General features: G+C 37.2%; 1 protein-coding gene across 1 annotated transcript; it reads right to left on the reverse strand.

Annotated features, from left to right (window-relative positions):
* Positions 1–1,506: 1,506 nt before the first annotated feature.
* Positions 1,507–22,965, reverse strand: LOC113225367 (luciferin 4-monooxygenase-like). The gene is made up of 11 exons (XM_026457651.1): positions 22,820–22,965; positions 19,998–20,205; positions 19,457–19,667; positions 17,240–17,362; positions 11,500–11,674; positions 9,662–9,802; positions 8,443–8,568; positions 7,371–7,454; positions 5,595–5,741; positions 3,728–3,893; positions 1,507–1,868 (listed from the first exon to the last, which is right to left on the reverse strand). Exons 1-11 carry the CDS (start codon positions 22,931–22,933, stop codon positions 1,741–1,743), a joined length of 1,623 nt encoding a protein of 540 aa, XP_026313436.1. The 5' UTR covers positions 22,934–22,965; the 3' UTR covers positions 1,507–1,740.
* Between the last annotated feature and the right edge of the window lie 1,182 nt (positions 22,966–24,147).

The following is a 24,147-nucleotide window of genomic DNA, read 5'->3' on the forward strand; positions in this document are numbered from 1 at the left end:
GTAGTGTCTTCACTGCATATCAGTGAAACACACGTGTGTAACAATTTATCAGTTAACAAGAGAACAAAGAGCCAAAAACGACATTCCGAAATATTTTCTAACTGAAAATGTATTCTGTCATCCTTATCATAAACAACGTAATCGACTTTTTTTAACGAAATTCAGTTATTAACATTATGAATCCGCGAAACCAGATCTGCAACCTCAATGCGGTTTTTTAACATTTTATTTAGTTTCAGTTTTATTATTTTTTGAGGTGTTTTGTAAAATAACTCCACTAGGTTTGTTAGATTATTGAATACAAGGATTGAACCCACACAAACATTTTTTTTTTTCGTCGACCCGGTGGGTCTTCAGCTCACGTCCATGCTGCACTGTAGCATTGCTCTAACCATCTGATTCACTAGCCATTACCTAAAATACAGTGTGACTTTTTAATAGTGTCCCTTATTTAAAGAGACAGCAATAATCATCAAATAACTTTGTCTACGGGGATCCTTGCAGAACCGAGTGTAGTTACAGAGCTGCATTCCAACTGCTATAGTCGTTTTTTATGTAAAGTAGGAGGCAAATGAGCTACTTGATAGCAGGTGGAATTACAATAAAAAATCGATTTCAGCGTAAGGTAAAGTCAACTATGACCTTCGACCAAAACGTCGCACCGTTTAACATCATTGGCACTGAAATCACATTAACAGGCAGCATTCCAGATTTTCTTGGAATAATTTGATTTAATTAATTTTAGGAAACTATTTTTCCGGATTTAAATCGCGTATGTTAGTTTTTTCAAACAAACCAACGTTTTACCCAGGATGCTGCGAGAGGCCATTGAAATTAAAACACATCCTAATTTCAACAGGGAAGATGGTTTCTCCGTACCACCAGTTTGGGATCCAGGAAAGGAAATATCCTCTGATGAAAAATCCCAAGCAGACATAAGACTGCAGTAGTAATTAATATGTTTTAAAATTTATTTATTTTATTATTCCATTATTAATTAATAATAAACTTCATAAAAATTAATATTGTTAAAATAAAATCATTTGTAAAACATAATGTTGCGTAAATTGGAATGTTTCTTTGTAAAATTAAAAATAAGGTATTTAATTACTAACTTTCGTAACTATAGCGAAAAAATAAGGTGGTTTGCATTAATATAGGATCTTTAACATAACCTCATAAGAAATAATCCAACAGTGTTAATTTACACGATCGAGCTGGCCACTTAACGGCTGAATTTCGTGAAATTATGCGATCGGGAAATTTGGTTTGCTATAAATTCATTGTTTCGGTGGCTAATAAAGATGACTGTGCCACCAAAACGTTGGTTTGTTTGAAAAAAAACAAATATACGCGATTTAAATCCGGAAAAAGTTTCATTTTCTATATGTAACAATCGCGAAAACCTAAGAACTTAATTAAATTTATTAACCAAATTTTTGTAATTGTAAATATATCAACGTTTTTTGCGTATAATTTTTAAAGGTCCACAGTTTATTTAATCAGGTTTTATTTTGTTATTATTATTTGGATTACCTATCATATATAATATATCGAATTCTAAGGTTTTCGAGATAGTTACATAAAGGAAATTAAACTATTTTTTAAGACCCAATTCGCGTATATTTGTTTTTTTAAATAAACTAGCGTTTCTGGCCCTTTACAGGTCCCATTGACCAGTGACCGTGTATCATTCATCATAATTGTCATCGTTCTTTCCATACGAAGTCATTGAATGCTTTATTCTCGATCTAATTCTAGCACCAATTTCTTGATTGCTTGTCGGTGGATTTTTCCAGTTGCAGTTAGTGGCAACTCCTGCAGAAATACGACACCACCGCTTAGGTGCTTTGTTTCTGTTAAGTTACCTGAAATAAGAAAAATATTATACACATATTATGTTTCACTATATATAGTTCAATTTTCCTAATATTAAAAATAATAATTTATTTAGCAAGACCTAATTACAGAATAGATAACTAAAATTAAGCAAGGTGCAAAAATTAGGCTGTACAATTAATTCTAAGGTAAATGACCACTGACTTCCCATACCAGAAAAATCTGTATTATGGGTGTCAGTCATCCTCCGTGACAGCTTACAACCTTGACAAACAATTTCAAATAAGTGCTGTATTTTATTTTTAAATATAGTTAAATTAATAATATAATATAAATAGATTAAATTAACTTAATTTAGTACGTCTATGTGGTGTGTGTGTGTATGTGGGTGTGTGTGTATGTGAGTGTGTGAGAGTGTGTTACTTATATTACTTTTCGTACAAATCGTGCGCCTGGTGGTAAGCGACACGCCTATTCCTAACAGTTGCAGTGCCACTCAAAGCTTTAAATCACAAAAATGTGAGTGCCACTGCCACTGCGCTCGGCACTCTGAGACATAGCTTGACAAGTCTTATGTGCCTGTGATTTCACCAGAAACGCAGTAATGTTCATATTACTGCTTGGAGGCAGAAATAGTGTACTTCACTGGACGTACTCTTTTACAAGAAAGTTCTACTGCCAGTCTTTAACAATGAATTAAAGCGTCGGGATTGGGCCTAACTACATAACATTAATTCTTTGAACTTTAGTGAAGACGATATTCGCGGATTATCATGTATGTAAGTATATACCGACATGTAGCTACAAATGGTAGAAATTTTATGGGGCGTGGATGATTATTTCCTAACACAAAGTGTACCTATCAATGCACTGTGGTTCTTCATGCATTACAAAAATAAAAACAAATAATGTTTCGCTACACAAGGACACATCTGCAATATCTGAACTTCCAAAGAATATAAATTGAAATACTACACTAACTATTTTCATTGCCAAAACATCCTCCTAAGTGGACACATCCACGCAGTTCTCTTATTAGTAGATCATTCATTGTTACATGTTTGTCACTAAGTTAGCAGTTGAGCCCCTTGTTCATTGATATAAGTACTGCTACCTTGCCTATTGAGCATTACTGCGTTACGGCTTTGAAGAGTAAAGGGTGTTGGTGAAATTACAGGCCTATGAGATAAATTTTCAACTTATGTCTCAGGGTGACGGGCAGTCGCAGTGCCCCTCAGATCTCATCTGGTAACGTAAAAAAAGTATTTCGGTAACTTTTTTATTCATTGTAACTTTTAACTGTTTTGTTATTTCGGTTCAATGCTTGCTAAAATGCAAGACACCTTAATCCATTATTTTTTTTAAAAACAGGAGGTTCTAAATTCGACTGTACTTCTTTTTGGTCTGTATGTACGCGATAACTCCGGTATTTGTGAACCGGTTTTGAAGATTCTTCCTTGTTAGAAAGAGTGTACCTCAGTAGTGATTCCATTTAATTTTAAAGAAAATATTCCACCTCTAAGGGTGGCAAAGTAGGGGATGAATGACTTTTGAGGTCGGTTATTTTAGTACTTTGTAGTGAGATTATTAGTTATTTGGGTGTTACGCCAAAGTAATATGGTTAGTATCGGTCCACTTACAAACAAATTGACAGATTTAAATAAAATACAATAGAAAAAATTGTATAAATCCCGATATTATTATGTAACATAATGAAGACTCGTCTTGCAACTCACCCAAAATCTTAGCGTTTCTATATTTGACATACTCTAGCAAAGGCAAGGTCCCACTGTGCAATAGAGCATACATCTATGTGATTGTGAAAGGTACAAGTGCATGGAGAAGGTCCAAACCTAAAGGTGTAATTTGAAAAACATATGTGGCTTACTTTTCACCAGGTCTTTGATCTCCTGCGCAGTAACCTCATAACCTGGTTTCCGTACGACACAGGCGACAATTAAGTCCCCACATTCCGGATCCGGAATACCCGTTACTGTAACGTCCGATACACCTGGATTCTGGCGTATGACATTTTCCACCTCAGTTGGTGAGACCTTGAACAAATAGGTATGTAACACAATATTTGATAAGTACAGGATCACATACGGTGCTCTGGGGGTCTATTCTCATTCTCCGTCCGAGATTTGTCCGAACCAATTACTGCCAAATAAGTAATACTCGACCAAGTTAAAAGACAATGTATGAAGCTTCATTCGCATTATGCGTCTAATTGTTTCGGACCATCAAGTTTATAGCCAGAAATAGAGACGAAATAAGGGCCCTCTCTGGCAACTCATCAGTTAAATGGTACTTATATCACTTTTAAATATCAACTCTCGTTTGCGCTGAAATCACAAATTAGGAAGCTGAAATAGTACAGCGCCAACAACTGACCTGTGTATACGTCTCCGTATATTCCAAAAATATTTTGTAGTTATTGTAATAAATATAAATAATTATAATAAATACAGAATAGACATAAATCTCTAACTATGGGGGGCTATTCCATTCGGTGGTGTGGGAAAAACAGCAAAACATCTAATTACAAAACAATTGCAATCACATTTCATCAGTAATTAAATATTTAATTATGTATTTTTTTATTTTCGTCCATTATAGCAAATCTCTAGTCAAACTAGTCGATTTGAAGTGAAACAATTGACGACACCTGTCCAATGATTTGAATTCGGGCTTGCCAATCGGAGCGCAGTTATCACCATAATGATTTGGCAGAGTAGTTTTCAAACAAATATTTTGACATTTCTTCTCTACTTCTGGTTATACTCGATGTTTCAGACGGATATTGGACGGAGAACGAGAGTACAGGGCATAATCCCAAGTAAGTAACTGAAATACTTTTGTTATGGAAATCGGAAACAATGAGGGTACTACAAACACCCAGACCCGAGACAATATATAAAAGTAGTTTTTGTACATTGACCCGGCTGAGATCGAAACACTGGGGCCTTAGAGATAGCGATGCACGACTTTGAATATTACTAATACTAATCATTCGAATGGGCAAATTATTCGCCAAAGTCGAATCCAAACACAATCATCCGACTCGAGTCGAATGATTCAATACCGAATGCCAATGCCATTCGGTCGAGTGCACAAGTTGAATGATCATTATATCAGAACACCTCATTCATCATATCTACACCAAAATATCCCTGTTCCCGTCATATTTCCAGTATTTACCATTATGCCAGAGAGGGCTACGTGATCACGAACAGAAATGCTCTATGCAATCTATGTATTAGTACCTACTACTAATTAGTAATGAATGATAATCATTCAAATCTATCGAATATGAAAATTAGTACATTTAGTAGGTTTAACTGCCTCCGTGGCCGAACGGTTACCATGCCGGACTGCCACGCAGAGGTCCCAGGTTCGATTCCTGGGCCGGGAGAAATGTTTGTATGGCCTACATTTATTTCTCTCGTGAGTTTGGGTGTAATTTGTGGTTGTCTATGTGTGTGTCCATGGCACCCGCGACACAGGGTTTCCCTAGTGCGGGGCTATGTTGAGTGTGTGCGTTATTTATTTATTTATTATTATTTAGATTACTAATTTGACATTCGAATGACAGGATTAGCGATTACTAATGAGTCGAATAACGAAATCATTCACAATCGCGCATCGCTACTCGAGATGCAACTCCATGAAAATCGGTGTGCAAGCCACTCCCTACGGAGCTCGACTAATAATTTAATACTTTGTTAGTGTGGTGAAAGGCAAAGAAGACATACTTGATGACTTTTATACTTTAGTAACAATTTCAATCTCTCCGCAAAGAAAAAATTATAATGTTCATCCCTGTACAAAATATCGCCAGTTTTGTACCAGCCATCGTCTGTAAAAGCTTCCTTGGTAGCTGTTGGATTGCCATAGTACCCCTGAAAAATCGAAGAGATTAATAGTACATTGTGTATTAAGGGGGTAAATAAGGACCTACGAACGAGACTCTAGTAGAAGCCCAAAGTCGAAGACTGAGGGCTTTTCGGTGTCGAGTTTCGTAATTCCCCTACCGCCTGTGAAACATACAATATTTTTTATCACACTTGTACGTAAATAGTATGATTGCATACAGGTTTTCTTTTATGATATCAAGTGACAGGACGAACGGCATTTTGCTTTGGGGTAATGCCGCCGATATCAATAGAATCTTTGTCCTGCAGAAACGTGCACTTAGGGCAATTTACAATCTGGGCCCCAAAGTACCTTTGAGAGATAAGTTTAAGGAAATTAACATTCTTACACTAGCCTCACAGTACATTTATGAAAATGTAATTTATATTAAAAGGATTAGTAATTTCTTTATGAGAAATAGTGACAGACATAACATTAATACGAGGAAAAAAAATAAACTAGCATTTCTTGATAGTCGTCTTCACAAAGTCAAAAAATCATTTAAGGGGCAATGTATACGCTTCTATAACAAGATTCCGGTTGATATACAAAATTTGCCTTTCACGAGGTTTAAAACTATAGTGAAACAACAACTTTATACTAAAGGTTATTATACAACTTCTGCGTACTTGGATGACAAAAATCCGTGGTAGTAACCCGTTTAGCTCATGGAGCATGGATATATATTGTAAATGTTGAATGTGTACAAATGTTATTTACAAAGAGCAACCCCTAGAGTTTCTTGCTCATTCTTCTCAGGGGAATCTGCCTTACGAATGAGCGGTAGAGTTTAACCATTGTGACGATATCAAGTGTAATAATGCTTACCTATGAAATAAAGATTATTTTGAATTTGAATTTGAGTCATGCGCCTGATGGTCAACACGCCAGTCCATAATAGTCGCAGTGCCACTCAGAGCTTTAAATTGCGAAGATCTGAGAGGCACTGCCACTGCGCCCATCACCCTGCCAGATAAGTTGACAAGTCCCAAGTGCCTGTAATTTCACCAGCACCCTTATCTTTCGAAACCGGAACACAGTAATGCTGACGATACTTCTTGGCGGCAGAAACAGATAAAGTAAAGGACAGCTAAGGAGCTCTACTGCTACTACTCGGCTAACTTGGCTATAATGCCCCAAATAAAACCCTCAGGCCTTTTGCTTCTCATTACAGCCATGGTCGTGTGTGAAAAAAAGAAAATACCTCATAGTCATAGTATGACTCATCAGTCATACTATTTCGATATTTTCTTTTCATCATATACTTTGTTGTTTTTAACACATTCTTTGTTCAAGTGTTCGTCCAGGTAAGTACTGCCACCACACTTATTTCTGCCGCCAAGCAGTAATGCATTACTGCGTTCCGATTTTAGAATGATTTAAGGGTGCTGGTGAAATTACAGGCACATGGGACTTGTTAACCTATGTCTCAAGATGACAGGCGCAGTGACAGTATTCCTCAGATCTTTGCGATTGAAAACCCTGAGTGACACTGCAACTGTTATGGACAGGCATGTCTCTCACCACCAGATACACGACTACCTTTCTCTAGTATTAAAATATTTAATTAAAAATTATATCCATCGTTATAGGAGTTTGTAATAGTAAATATTTACCTTCCCAAGAGCGTGTCCCGCAATCCATAGCTCGCCCTTAACATTCGGATCCACGATGTCTTCTAAAGTTTCTGGATTAACCAGCTGAAAAAAAACCCAAATTCAGAATATCATAATTAAAAACCAAAGTCTGCTTTCGAAATTCCATAACTTTACTTACGAGGGCTAGCTGAAAAGTAACCTACCTATACTCTTGCCAAATTCGGCATAGAATGTTTAATAACAATACGTCATTTGGCAACCAATGATGGTATAGGAAAAGAACATTTTTTATCAATATTCTTTATTTAGGGTAGTTCTGCCCACGGCGTGTCCACGTAGCCTAGTTAGAATTAGAATTGGTCAGTAACAGGTAATTGAGTTATGTAGAAGTAATACTCACCCGAAAAATTATATTATAAAGTTTGAAAAATACCTTCAATATTATATGATTCTTTAATAAAATAATTAAATTTTTGATACCTCTTAACACTTCCTGCTGATATGATAATGGTAGATGAAAAGAACCAAAATTGTAAGATTTCATTTTGCATGAATATCAATTTTACAAATGAACCTGAATTACTACTCGAACTAGAAATGTTTTCAATCTCTCCCTTCGAATAAAAAAATCATTTGAAATGACAGTTTTACAATTAATTAATTACTGGTAATTTTTACGTTGGTTTCAAATCACTTACTAGCCATTTCAAACTTCTGTTGAATAAAATTCATAACAGGCTTTCAAAATTAATACTTTCAATATCTAGTTTCGAAGAAAAATATTGGAATTATGGTAACTAGAAAACAATCTGTGAATCTGTCATGTCATCGTTTTTAACCGACTTCAAAATAAAAAGGAGGAGGTTACACGTTCGGCTATATGTATGTTTTCCTCAGAGGATGGAAAAAAATAAAGGAAAGGAGCTGCCACGTTCATGTGCCTTCAGGTGAGTTGGTTGAAACAAGAAAAACTTTTGAACCAAAATGGATATTTTGCTCATTTTTCACTGCCAGTAAAGTGAAATCAATAGGATTACCAGGTTTCACTTTGTTATCTACCCTGATAAGATACGAAATAACAAAAACTTACCCTGTACTGAAAATGTCCAAATGGTGTACCACATGAGCGAAGTGTATTTGAAGTAGGGCAAAAAGCAAAGCTCGCAATTTCAGTCATTCCGTAGCCATTAAAAGCTTGAGCATTTGGAGCTAATTTCTGAAAATTGAATGTAATTAATGATTATACCTTGTTTTTTTATAACTAATGATTTCACTTTGAAATTAATTGGTGAGCATGCACAAAACTTTCTAAAGTAACAATGAGCGTTTAACAATAATGGACGTAAACAAAACGTTCCTTAACATTATACTAACATTCCAAGGAACCTAATTCTAGAATTAAACCTTTTTTAATAACATTAATTTATTGAATACTAGCTGTTGCCCACGACTTCGTCTATACTAATTTTCACAGTTTTATTGGATCCCCATACAAACTTTCATTCCCTATTTCACCCATTTAAGATTTATTTTTGTGAAAAAAAGTAGCCTATGGCCTTCTCCCAGATTCCAACTATATTTATACCAAAATTCGTTCAGTCATCAAAGTTACCTACTTTCGCATTTATAATATCAGTTTAGATCATGATGTTTTACTTCTGCTCCGCTACTGCACCGCGAGATTATGCGAGTGTGTGCGTGCGTTCCGCACACAGCGTGCAGCAGACGTGCATACATACAAGCCGCGCTGCTACGTTTGTTTGGCGTTACCATACTTATCTTAGGGCGAGTTCCCATTATGTTGTAACGTTTTATTTATCGTTTGACGACTGTCGCGTCGAGCCTGTTCCCTTATCACGACTATCTGTAGTGACTGTGTCATGGACGTTTGTTTTATGATAACTGTCATGTCTAGTTGTTCCCACAAGATCGTGACGACAATTTATTGGTTCACGGCAGCCGCCTTGTCGTTTGCACGACAGAATCATTTGAAGCTGCGATTATCTGTCGTCACAATTGTATGATGACTTTTTATTTATCGTTAGACGGCTGTCGTTCTAGCTATTTCCATTGTCACGACAGTCTGCCGTAACGTCAAAAAAGTCGTGAACGACGATTAATCGTGTTGTACTATATTATGTGAACAACTTCATTTAAATAGCACTACAAGCATAACATTACAAGCCATGACACTTTAAGCTGCAAGACTATCTATCGTCGCGATATAATGGGGACGCGCCCTTATTATACTATGCTATAGGTCCATGCGCCAATAACATGTGTGAAATCTAAGGATTTAGGTAACCAACTTTGATTTCATTAAGGAGTTGAATAGACGCCGGACTGCCACCAAGGCCAATCTCCTCGAAGGAAGAAAAATCACACTTCTCTCTATCTCCAGGCCTAATGAGGGTCGTCATCAATGTGGGACTCAAAAGCATTAAAGTCGGCTGAAAATCAAACATATTTCCATTTAAAATCAATATTTTTATTAATAAATGTTTATGTATTAATTGTACTCTGCTTAAAGCTTATTCATTATAGATTAATGCAGATTTTCATGATAATTTTACAATAATAATATGAAGAACTATTCAATTGTTATATCAATAAATCAATTTTATTTTTTAACCGTCTTCAAACGAGAAAGAGGATTTTAATTCGACTGTGTTCTTACTAGTGTGTATATTACGCATTTACTCCGACATTTTATGAACTGATTTCCATGTTTCTTTTTCGTTGTAAAGGGAATAAATACCTCAGAAGTGGTCCCATTTACATTTGAAAAAGATATTCTACCTAAATGGATTTCAATAAGACTTGTCACATAGATGTTAATTCCAATGAAAGTAAAATGTTATGGTGACCTAGAGCTAATATGGTGATCGAAATGGCAGACAGATCAGAGGAACTCCTCAACAATGTACTAACGATGGAACGAGTTGTATTTTTTTCGAGTTGACGTCATTGCTGACTCGAGTTGACTCGACTCAGTCTGACAGAGCAATCGCGAGTCGCGAGTAGCGAGAGCGTTGCGGCCGACCGACCGCGACTCGAGCGTGCTCCGAAGGTCGGCCAAACCGACCGAGTGAGAACAAGTACCCGAAGCGCTGTATGAATGAAGTATTAGGCTCGGCGGGGGCGGGTACCGAACTAGCTCGGTTCGGTCGAGTTCATAAAAATATAGCTTGACTTGACTCGTTTTGGGGCAGTAACTCAAGTTAATCGAGTTAAATAACTCTACTCACCCATCGCTACGTGTACAGCAGCTACTTTGTGTTTAGGCTCATATTATTTTTAGACGAGGACTTCCATAATTATTATGCGTTTTAGTTACCGTTGAGGAAGCCAAAGTAACGAACACAGCTAAATCTAACTTTTGAGGTCGATATTTTCGAGAAATTTTAATAATCAATTATACTAAGGTGGTCTCATTAAACTCGTTTTATTTTTTACTTTTCTGCGAAGTATATTTTTATACCTTCCAATAGCAGTAGAGCTGCTTGTGAAAGAGTTCGTCCAGGGAAGTACTGCCGCCAAACAGTAATGTGAGCATTACTTCGTTCCGGTTTTGAAGGCTAAGGGTGCTAGTGTAATTACAGGCACATGAGACTAGTCAACTAATCGTCGGGGGTAGTGCAATTACGCGTAACTAGCATTTGATTAAGAGTTTCAATTTTGTGACCAAATCAAACCCGCGTAAATGTCGTGGCAATCAAGTTAACGTGATTTAAGGGAATCTATTGTTATCAGTGGGTAGACAACAGGAATTAATGCTTACTGTGCATAAATGAAAGTCGTAGTCATTTAAAAAAAAAGTTTAATCCCTCTCCTATAAAATGTTATTTAGAGCAGATACGCGCTTTTTACCAATACTACATACGCGGATTTGCACTATCCCCGACGTAATGTCTCAGGGTGAAAGGTGCCCCTCAGATCTTTGCGATTTAAGGCTCTGAGTGGCACTGCAACTGTTATGGACAGGCGTGTCGCTTAACGTGATCGTGATTGTCCGGTCACTTGGATAATAAAAAAATCCAAATAATTATTGCAAGTATTTCCTATATACCAAAAAAAATTAAATTCTAAAGGGTAAGCACAGTAGATATATGTCTGTGGTGTTGAGCTACTTTTTAGTCGACTGTACCTTATATTTATTGATCATTTCGTAGACGTGTTCTTGAGTGATGTTCGCAGACGACTGAAGTCGAGAATATCTAATGATTGGCGCAAAATTGAAATGCCATATTGCCGAAATCCATTGGAGTGACGAAACTACCATAGTCAAACGCGTTGGTGTTGGGAACTTGGTAAATCTGATCCTATGGAAAATGAGGAGAAAAGTTATTAGTCGTGTACACTGCCACCGTTAGTTGAATGGCGCTTGTGACAAAAACTCAACACCGAGAAAACAATGTTTAATGATGCAATGAACCTGTTCATTGCCAGCCTAAAAATGGACATTATGTGTAGTGGCCAAACCGTATTTAGTTATTTAGTAGTTTTAAGTCAATATATTATTTATTTACGTTTATTATTATGTACGTACATACATAGGATTTATGTACTTTAAATATCTATCACGCGATGTGGCGTAATTGGCCATACATAATGCAATTATTGTCCACATGGCCGGGAACGCGATATCGCGTGATATGTAATTCGGTAAAATAGTTATATATTTTACAAATAAAATCCCTCAAGGCCATCCCCACCACACGAAAATCGCTACTTTCCCTAGTGGCTAATATAAAATAAAATATAAATATTACGCGGCGTTTCGCTGTGGCCGCTATATTGTTCCGCTTAGAAACTTGGTAGCGACACGTCCACGCGATAACGCGTGATCGGCCGTTTGGAGAAAACTCGTATCCCGCGATATCGCGTGAGTGGCAATTAGCACGTTAAAGAAGTGAAATTAAAAGAACCGGGAACCTCCTCATCAAACGCTCACAATGCAAACCGCTAGGGCACCGATGTCGTCGTGGTTGTATGTGGTTTTAGAGAATCATAATTTAACGTAAAGAGCAAACTTTGAGCCGATGCCCTTCACAACTGACATTTTATTACATATTATAGTGATATTTTATTACATATTATATATGTATATACAGTGGTGATCATAGAATTAAGAACGATTAATGACATAAAGCCATTATTCTTTTGCAATAACCATTAAGTGTAAAATTAATTTAAAAATATGCTCTGATGGTGTTAAACAATATTATCTGGATTTACCTATTTTATTTAGCGTAATAATGTAGTTTAAATAATGTTACCTATATTTTTTTTTATTTATTAAATCACAACCACTCAATTACTTCCCGGAGCACTGACTGGGCAAATAATTAAGAACTTAAATATAATTTTCTTCTTTACTGTTTTGAAAATAGAATGCGATAATTCTTCATTACTATTTTTATGTGCTTTGCGCGGCATTGTTGGATTAAGAACGTTTTATGCGATTATTTATAGAAAATAATGAGAAAAAATAAATCTTGTGACGGAGTCAAGAGAAGTTATGATAAAGCTGCGTGGTTGTAAGTGGCCATATCAGAAAATTACAGATCATTTGCATTGCTCAAAAACAAGGTGCATCAGGTCATGAAACATTTTAAAACACACAAGACTATGAATATTCCCCGTTAACCTAAAGAAAGAAAAATGTCTCCACGAGAAGTTTCAGGAATAGTTAATCTCGCTAAACACGACCCATTCAAAGGCTCAAATCAAATAAAAAACGAAGTTTTTGGTGAGAACAATCCTCGCGCAGTATCTGCACGCACCGTTTGAAGACGCTTGGTGGAGGCACAATTATTTGGAAGAGTAACAAGGAAGGTGCCCATGTTGACACCACGACATAGACAAGCCCGACTTGCGTTTGCAAGGAAGTATGAACACTGGACAGAGGCGCAGTGGAAGTACGTACTTTTCTCGGATGAAACTAAAATGAACAGACTATGCTCTGATGGCAAGCAGTACGTACGCCGACCTAGAATACGTCATTTAATCCAAAATACACGAAAAAGACGGTGAAGCACGGTGGTGGAAACATTAAGATTTGGGGTTGCTTTTCTGGTTATGGCGTAGGCCCTATACCAATACAAACACATCCGTGAAGAATGTATGCTACCGTACGCTGATGATAATCTCCCGGTAATTTGGACATTCCAGCATGACAATGACCCGAAACATACGGCCTACTCTGTTTGAAGATTCCTCGACAGCCAACTGGTTACTGTGTTGGACTGGCCACCTAACAGCCCAGATCTTAATTAAATAGAGCATCTTTGGTGTCAAGTCAAAAAGAAATTGGCAAACAGACAGTGTAGTAACGTGAACGATTTGTACGATGCGTTTTTAGAAGAATGGAACTCTATTTCACACGAAAACTGCAAAAAGCTAATAGAGTCGATGCCGCGCCGCTGCCACGCCGTTATCCACAGTCGTAAACAGACTACTAAATATTAAATTCCTTTTTTTATTTATCATTATACTATTAAGAAAACGTTGTTAAACTATATCACTTCTCAAATTATTGAAATATAGTGAATACTACAGTCAAGTCCCTACCTTGTTCTTAATTGTTTGTCCAGCCTCCATCCATTTCAGTTTAAATAAAATTAAAATCATTTTCATTTTAAGAGTAGTTTCAAATATTTTTTTTTTTAATTTTAGATTTTGTAAGCCCGGAATGTGAACTAGCTAGCACTATAGTCAATATTTTCCAGTAAGGGTTATTACGTTTATAATGAACATTTGTATATCAAACTTGTAGTAGCAGTAGAGCTCCTTGTGAAAGAGCTCGTCCAGGGAAGTACTGCCACCTTACCTATTTCTGCCGCCAAGCAGTAATGGTCACATTACTGTGTTCCGGTTGTGAAGGGTAAGGGTGCTGGTGAAATTACAGGCACATGAGACTTGTCAACTTATGTCTCAGGGTGACGGGCGCAGTGGCAGTGCCCCCAAGATCTTTGTAATTTAAAGCTCTTGGTGGCACTGCAACTGTTATGGGCAGGCGTGTAGCTTACCATCAGGCACACGACTTGTTCGTCCCGTTACTTAATGTCATAAAAAAAAAAAAAAAAAAAAAAAACTGGTGCTGTATTGTGAAGCGTTCTTAATTCTATGACCACCACTGTGTGTATATATATCAGTAGCGAGGCTTCCATATAAAGGTAGTCCACAGATCCGTTGCGCACGTGATAGCGTGATAACTAACACCTTAAAACATGTCAGTGCTTAAAACTAACCCTTGAGTTTTAGAAATAGTGCTATTAGTTTCATTTGTCTATCCTGTTATTTTTAAATCACTTGTAACATTTTTTTTGTTACTTTAATGCTGGCATAATTGATTAAAACTGAATTATGTTTTTGTTAGTGATTCTAGTTTTAATTGCTTAGGTTTATTGTTATACTGTTCATTGATATTTTGTTTTACCCTATATTAAAATAAAACTTGGTTTACTAAAATTCTGCTTTTGAATTCTTTAGATAATTGACTTCCCTATATAATAGAGTTTAGTATTTTAGTAATAATTCAGGGATTATATATCACACGCACCGGACGGATCGCATCAAACGGCTCCGTTTGTGGCAGTGCGTCCACTGTATCCGCAGCAATCGGATTGCCGACGCCACTTTTCGTAGCGTGCGGAGGAATATAAGTTGTGTGTGCGAGACAATGGATTTGGAAAGTTATGAAGAAGAATTTGTCGTTGTGGCTTATTTGTTGGCAGAAGAAGAAGGAAGAGAGAAAAAAGGAAACGTGATATCCGGAGACATGATATATATTAAGAAAAGATCGCAACATGGAAAATGATTTGCTAAACTACGATGTAAAATTCTTCCAGTATTTTCGTATATCTCGTGCTATGCGGTGGCGCGTGCGCGTTGTGCGTCCACTGATACACAATCCGTATGACGTCGCCGGCAAGCATCAGAAAAATTTCCCCTCCCAACCAACTGCGCCGGCATTACCGACAGGCCGGTGCGTGCGGTCCGTGCGATGCGGATCATTAGACGCAGTTGTATGAACTTCTATACATAGAATGCTAAAATCCGTATATTGCGATCCGTCCGATGCGTGCGTTGCGAATCTGTGGTGTGTGTAAGGTAGGCACCTTAACTCGACTCCCACCGGCGCTTGCCTAAAACTTTCCGCGTACCTATTACCAGTGGCGGCGCGCATACCCCACCACTGACAAAACGTTTATACCAAATATTTCACTATTAAACGCGTAATAACTTGTCCCGATGCATCTCAACCAATCAGCTACGCGTTCCTATCAAAACATACGCACACACTCGCGAAAATCATCAAACTAAAAAAACAAAGCAAAAAAACATCTACAGAAATGGCGGCCGGGAAGCTGGAATAATTAGAGTTATTGTCGAATAGCGGTCACTTAATTTAAACTAGACAATATCTGATTCCAACAAATTATAGTTTAATTTGTTTTAACATCAGAATCGTTGGCAGATATAAAACTTTATTAAAATAATGTAACAAAATTATTATAATAGCAAATTAATACAAAATATGGTTAATTTCTATTTTATAAACGTTAACGATAAATAGTGTTACCGATGTATCTATATTTAATCGGGTGTTTCTTTTTAATAAGACTACGTAAAAATGCATGCAGAAGGTCATGGTAATACGTAGTAATTAAAATAGCACCATTTAGCATTCATGAGTTTGTTTACAAACTTTCGTATCGCGACGGGCAGCTTAAACTGTAAAATTTATTTAAAAGCTATGATTATTTTATGTGTAGAATAAGTTAACCAGTGAACTAGTATCTTGTGTGCTAATAATTTGTTTAAATATGTCAAAGTCGCTTTTTTAATGGGAAAATATTTTTTTGTTTATGTAAGTGCTTTTTGTTTTTTCAAAAAGTTAAAGCTTCGGCTCTACCAAGGCAAATTACACCTCGCTACTGAAACACACAAACACACACAGCGTAGTCATAATAAAGTATAACATCATATCATATATTTAAAGGCACGGGTACAGTATTATCTCCCTCTTTGGATGCCATTCTCATTTACTCAGATCGTGGGTTATCGGGCGAGGAGGTTAAAACACAATTGGTCACACTATTGATTTATAATCACCTTCCTAATCGAGTACAATGAGATTTTACAAAAATAAGCTTCGTATTCCACTAATTGATACTTAATTTAACGATTTAGTAAGACGTTCCGCACAATACGTGATGCTAGGACAGGATGTCGACGGATGATTGTTCTCCTTTCTTTTCTGACGTGAGAACTCGCGCCCTAACTTTTATCGTGACAGGTGACAGTTGATGCTATCTATTTGAATTGCACCAGTGCTGTGCGTTACGTCACAGTGAGACAGGTAGCACATCTCACTCTAATAGACACAAACTAATCGACGCGCCGTCATATTTTAAATACCCACTATTTTGAATATTGAGTTCTGAGCGTTACTTTTTTTTATTTAATTTATTTGTGGCAACGAACAGCCATACATGAAACAGTAATTATTTACATATATTCCCCTTAAAAATAGACCTGTAGTGCCAGCAATTAAGTAACAATTATAATAACTTAAACGGCTATGACATGGTATTTTGTGTAATTATTTGTAATGATAACATTCTTGTTTTAAATGTTACTAGAATTTTACAAGACGGAGTATAATAATAGTACTTATTAAATGTCATTTACAATTTGTAGCTTATTATTACCTTGTATGGATGGGCCCCAGTGTGCGTCGTACACTTTGAACATTAACTAAGATAATTAAGAAGTTTATCTAAATTTGTCCAACGATGGCAAAGCAATTCCTACAATTGACACAAATTTTTAACGTATGAATAAAATATCTTGGTGTACTCAAACTATTGATTACATACCATGAATAAGGTCCAGTAATCGCTATGCACCTATGAGAAATAGCGATTTGTTTAGGAAGCCCCAATGTTCCACTTGTAGCAATAAGAAAGGCCAAGGTTTCCTCAGGATCGAAATCTGTGGCTCTGAAATTTATAGTACAATAGATAAATCGTTGAGAGAAAAAGAAACAACCATCGAAAATACGTGATTATTTATAAATAAACTAAAATAACTACTAATACAAAAAACGTATTAAACAATTGGTGCATATTTGAATGATGAAACAATAACCGCATAAATAATAACCATATAATAACAATAATTCTCTTTAAACATTCATATGACATAGGTTTCATGTTTTTTATAATTATTGACATTTACAATTATTCAGCTGTTTTTGACATACTTTAATTTATCTTCTTTTATTTTTTTTCCATGCTCTAAGGTCGAGGTGAAGTTTAATTCGAAATGAAATATCAATAGCAAACAATTTTAACAAATTTCAACGATATGATAGTTGGGACCGACAAACTAGGTCAATGAATTAAAAAAAAACTACGGTTGCGTGTACAGTATGGTGCAGATAGATAAACTACTATTATATCACGTTGTTGACAAAATAACACTATCATAATTTACAAACATTTGTAGGAATATTTATTGTTTTCTTCAAACATTATTTTATCCAATTTTGATTATAAATTAAGTTAAGTTATTATCATTGTAGTGTCCTTACACGTTTCATGTGCTGGAATATTATTACGTAAAACCTCTTTTAATCCACATGAAACAATGAATAGAGAATTATCTCAACTGCCTTACAAACACATTCTCATAATAAATAGATTTTAAGACTTTCGTGGTTGTTCACTAACTGACTTTGGGTAGTCAACCCGTGACCATGGAGCGTGCAACCGTTCCGAACTTAAAACTGTTCTCGTGCTATTTATTTTATTGAATATCACAACCTTTTACTACCATATATAGGATTATATATCTCAAGGCGACAGACGCAGTTTAAATCGCAAAGCCTCTCAGATCTTTGCGATTTAAAGCTCAGAGCTGTGCTGCAACTGTTATGGACTGGCGTGTCGCTTACTACCAGGCGCGCGACTTATTCGTCCCGTCACTTGGTAGCGCAAAAAAAAACATTATATTCCAAAGACTTGGATATCGTTGTGATATTCATATATTTTTGTAGATTGTATCGAACAACACAAATCAACAACCTTCGTGCTGACTGAACAAATATAAAGATCTATAACAAGCCCATGAAGAAAAGCGTAAGATCTGCCTTGGTCTTTAGCTCAGTTAATAAGAGCGGTTACTCCGGTGTGGCAATAGATAATAATAATAACGCACACACTCATAGCCCCGCACTAGTGAAACCCTGTATCGCAGATGGCATGGACACACACATAGACAACCACAAATTACCCCAAACTCACGAGAGAAACAAAATGAAATGCAGGTCACACAAATACTTCTCCCGGCCCGGAAATCGTACCCGGGACCTCTGCGTGGCAGTGGAGCACGGTAACCCTTCAGCCACGGAGGCAGTTCTTTTGATTAAACAAAAGACAAACATATGTGCAAGTCATCATATAGTATATAACCAGAAATAGAGACGAAATGTCATTTAATTTGTTTGAAAACTATATTCAACTAAATGCGGCGATAACTGCGCTCCGATTGGCCAGCCCGAATTCGAAACGATTGACGGGTGTCGTCAATTGTTTCACTTCAAATCGATCGGTTTAACTTGAGCTTTGCTATAATGGAAGAAAATTGAAAAATTATATATTTAATTACCGATGAAATGTGATTCAGTTTGTTTTGTAATTAGATGTTTTTCTGTTTTTGCCACACCACCGAATGGAATAGCCCTCCGTTGTTAGATATATTATCTTTATTACAATAAATACAGAATATTTTTGGAATATACGGAGACGTACATACAGGTCAGTTGTTGGCGCTGTACTATTTCAGCTTTATAATTTGTGATTTCAGTGCAAACGAGAGTCGATATTTAAAAGTGATATAAGGCCCATTTGCCTGATACCAGGGATGGATAGTCCTAATTTCGTCTCTATTTCAGGTTATATACTCGATAGTGTAAGTCGATACATTGTCACCCTTAAATACAATTTGATAGACGGACTGATAGGTTAATGCCGATGATATGCGTGAGAAGAAAACACAGAAAAATTACTTCCGTGGAAGAAAACCAGTCTTACCTAAACTTATTAACATCGCAATCTTTCTCCGAATGTTTCAACAATAATTCATTGAAACTGCAAAAATTTTCACCATGAGAGTCATCACCAAAAGTAATGATTTGAGTGTCCAATTTTAGGTTGTCGATGGCTGCAACAACGTCCGCAGCTCTCTCACTTTGGCAAAATACCAGTTTCGGTTTATCAACAGCAAATGTATCTTGGAGCTCCTCTGAAACACAGATTGATTTTTATTGAGGAACCAATACCTTATTTCTGATTAATAAAGAAATATTTTTATATTTAGGGAATCTTGACTATCTAATTTGAAACTCAGCATGACGTTAAGGTTAAAAGGTCAAATCTTTTACTGTTTCTAAAGCCCATTAAGTGTCTTCAAAAAATTCGACTTCCAAGTTGCACTATTAAGAGGAGATTCTGCTGTCAAAAATGTAGTGACCCTAATACGTTTTTTACTACGATTTCATCAAAAATTTGCAATACTATAAGAATCGATTTAAAACTATGTGAATAAATTGACTGGTACTAGTCTTGTACTCACTGACAGTCAGAGTCCTGTCGATTGGTGCAACAACTATCCCAAGATAGAGTGCAGCGTAATATGGTACGCATAAGTCGATGTGGTTAGGGGCCATAAGCACTATGATATCACCGCGGTGCAACCCCAACTTCCGTAGCGCATTCGCACACTGCACGCTTCTTTTCAGCACAGACCCGCATGTTTCAGATTCTCCAGTGGCAGCATCAATCTGAAAATATAAGCTAAGATTATAAGCTAAGAACAGTTACACTGGACCAATTATATCAATTTTTTTTTATACGAGATGACGGGATGAACTAGTTGTGGGCATGGTGGTATGCGACACGCCTGTCCAACAGTGCTACTCGGAGCTTTAAATCGCAAAAATCTGAGGGGCTCTGCCACTACGCCTGTCCCCCTGAAACATTAGTTGACAAGTCCCATGTGCCTGTAATTTTACCAGCACCCCTAACCCTTCAAAACCGGAACGCAGTACAGTTTGGCGGCAGAAATAGGTAAGGTGGCAGTACTTCCCTGGACGAACTCCTTCACAAGGAGCTCCACTGCTACTACGTAGTTTGAATGTAGTGTAAATAGATTCGACCAATTTGTTTAGATACAGATCTTCGGGTTTCCATCGTAGTTGTGGAACGTGACACGTGATTGTACGGCTGATTTAACCATACCTATTTCTGCCGCTAAGCAATAATGTGAGCATTACTGCATTTCAATTTTGAAGAGTAAGGCTGCTGGTGAAATTAGAAGCACATGGGACTTGTCAACTTATGTCTCAGGGTGATGGGCGCAGTGGCAATGCCCCTCAGATCTTTGTGACTTAAAACTCTGAGTGGCACTGCTACTGTTATGAACAGGCGTGTCGCTTACCACCGGGCGCAGCTTATTCGTCTTGTCACTTGGTATCATTAAAAAACTTTCACGTGTCTGACAGTGGAGATATAAAAATTGTCGAATGTGTTACGTCACCGGCTTGTCTCATCTTTTTTAATATAATATAGACAAACGTAATCATCTCATCTAATGTTCAAAGCGATAATGTACCTAACTAACGGTGTAGTGCACTATTGTCAAAAACTGCGTTTTCACTCAAACCTTGAACAGCCCTAAATTGTAACTTTGAAATCATCATCATCATCATTATATCAGCCGGAAGACGTCCACGGCTGAACATAGGCCTCCACCAAAGATTGCCAGACTAGCCGGTCGGACTCAACGTGCATCCATCGACTTCCCGCCGCCCTTACCAGGTCATCCCTCCATCTAGTAGGGAGCCGTCGTGGTCTCCATTCGAGAACCTTTCTGCCCAAACGGCCGTCAGTTCTACGAGCTATGCGCCCTGTCACTTCAACTTGCTAATTCTTTGGGCTATGTCGGTGACTTTCGTTCTTCTACGGATCTCCTCATTTCTGATTAAATCACGTCGAAAAATGCCGAGCATTGCTCGCTTAATGGCTCGTTGCGTGGCTTTGAGCTTTTTTATGAGGCACATAGTAAGTGACCACGTCTCAGAGCCGTAGATCCTCGCTCGCAACACGCACTGCTCGAAGATTTTTGTCTACCCGGAGCTTCCCGAAAGCTGCCCAACCGAGTCGGATTCGACGATTGACCTCTTCCTCGAAACTGGGTCTGCCTAATTTGACGGTTTGTCCGAGGTAGATCGTGAACAACTTCGAGAGTAGAGGTTCCCACTGTTATAGGGGTGGGTACAAACATGGACATTCGACATAAGTTTCGTCTTGTCCATGTTCATTTTTAGACCCACCTGCTGGGAAACTCTATTGAGATCACCAAGCATGGCGCCAAGCTCTTCCAACGATTCTGCTATGAGCACGATATCGTCAGCAAATCGAAGGTGAGTGATGTACTAGCCATTGATGTTGATGCCGAATCCTTTCCAGTCCAGTAACTTGAAAGCATCTTCCAATGCAGTGGTGAACAGTTTCGGAGAAATAACGTCTCCCTGTCGCACCCCTCTTTGCAATTGGATAGGCCTTGTGCACTGGTCCTGGAGTCAAACTGACATAGTGGCGTTTCTGTACAAACACTTTAACACTTCGATATATCGATATTCAATGTGGCACCGTTGTAGAGACTGTAGCACCGCCCAAATCTCAATCTAATCAAAGGCTTTTTCATAGACCACAAACGCTAAGCATTATAGCCGGTTATACTCCTCGATCTTCTGTATAACCTGTCGCAGCGTGTGGATGTGGTCTATGGTATTTTAGCCTTTTCGGATACCGGCTTGTTCGGGGGGCTGGAAGTCACCAAATCTGCACGCGAGAGGATTCGTGATGACTTGTGAAAACAGCTTATAAACGTGGCTTGAAAGCAAGATGGCCCTGTAGATCTTCAATTACGGTATTATCTCCCTTTTTGAAGAAGAGTATCACCACGCTTTTATTCCACTCTTCTGGCGTGTGATCTTCGAGTAAGACTGAATTAAAGAGTCTCTAAAGGAAAAGTATTAAAAGTAGTACCGGTGGTGTTCCACCAGCTTTCAGAAGCTTCGATGTGATTCTGTCTTCACCCGGTGCCTTGTTGTTTTTTAGCTGTTTCAGAGCAATCCTAATCTCGTACTGGCTGAACTTTCAAATACAAATACGTAAAGCTAACGTAATTTTCGAACTTCGCAATGAAAAATATGCGAAAAGGAATTTTTAAAACAACACTCACTCTTGAAACAAACTCAACGTACAACCAAGAGCATCAAACTTGCTATTTTGTAATTTAGGTCGTTCTTATCATACGTGACGTGCTAATGAGCCAGTACAAGACCTAACAAAAGAGCGTTTAGAGAATTTCAACAATATAAATTTGCTTACTTGTAATACGAAATCCGGGGCATCTTTGAGCCCGCGCAGTATGAGTTTCCCAAGGTGGTGGCGGTCAGAAGGTATTCTCGTCTCAGCGACTACTCGTGCGCTCAGCTCATTCATGTACAGGTGCACTGCGTCGTTCTGTCTTCTTTGGGGATACATGTTTCTACAAATGATGATGACAAAAACAAATAAAATGAATAGTGATACAAATACTTAACAAATAAATGCTTATTACAATTTATGTACTTTACGCCCACAGATATAGATAACGTTGTAGTAAATTAAGTCAAGTTGTCTTATTTAAAGCTTGAACAGTCGCAATTGACATTGACAATTTAACCTCTAAGCATTAGTAACAATTTCATACGCCATCTATCGACCACGCGCTTGTACTTACACAAAGTCAAATAAAGTTAAGTATAAATTAGAATACAGATCAGTCATAAGTTATTTTGCAATATATAATTACGTCGTTATTGTAAAAATATTCATTACATAGTATTTTAGGGTCAAAATCGGAATAGCATAAATAGTGAACGTATTAGGTAAATTATGCAATAATTCGATCGTTACATCCATTGACTTACAAAGAAATGGACGGGTCTAATACAAAAACCACGAAAAAAATGTCGTTCGTTTTAGCGGAATAACTCTAAAACTAAAGGGATAAAAAATAACCGTAGTGACAGTTGTCGATCATGCATAAATATAATTAATTATCTAATTTTTATCCTAATAACCTGTAGCATTTCGAGGATGAATCGAAAAAATGTGAAAATTAGGTCATTTCGTGTTTCTTATCTATCGAGGAAAGTTTATTGTTTTATGTTTCTGATTAGTGTCTATGCTTGAATATATCGTGTGGTGTTCTTCTTCTTCTTCTTCCCCTTCCCCTTCCCCTTCCCCTTCCCCTTCTCCTTCTTCTTCGTAATTTTCGACAAAATTAAAAGACAAGTATCAGGTCAAGTATTGCTTATTTGTCAGTAATTGGATGGATGTCGGGCGGAGATCGAGAGTAGACCCCCTGCCTCGGGCTAAGAAGCCTCGAGACTCGTGAATACTTTCCTTTCAATTATTCAAAGGTTAGCTGGAAGAAATCTCTTTATGGGCTCTTTATAAACTCGCCTTTGTACAATAACGTTCTATTTCTTTGTTAAACGTTTGTAATTTGTTTGTGTTGTACAATAAAATGTTTACATACATACATCCTTGTTTATATAAGTACTTAAGTGATATCCCGAATCCCGAAGAAATCCAGGACAAAAAATATTGTCCTAAGGAATGCTCCACTTTCTGTATCTATTCCTCGAAGTTTAGGTAAAAATAGTCTA

This window comes from Hyposmocoma kahamanoa, unplaced genomic scaffold (assembly GCF_003589595.1).
Source record: "Hyposmocoma kahamanoa isolate Upper Pololo Valley unplaced genomic scaffold, ASM358959v1 160, whole genome shotgun sequence".
Lineage (NCBI taxonomy): Eukaryota > Metazoa > Arthropoda > Insecta > Lepidoptera > Cosmopterigidae > Hyposmocoma > Hyposmocoma kahamanoa.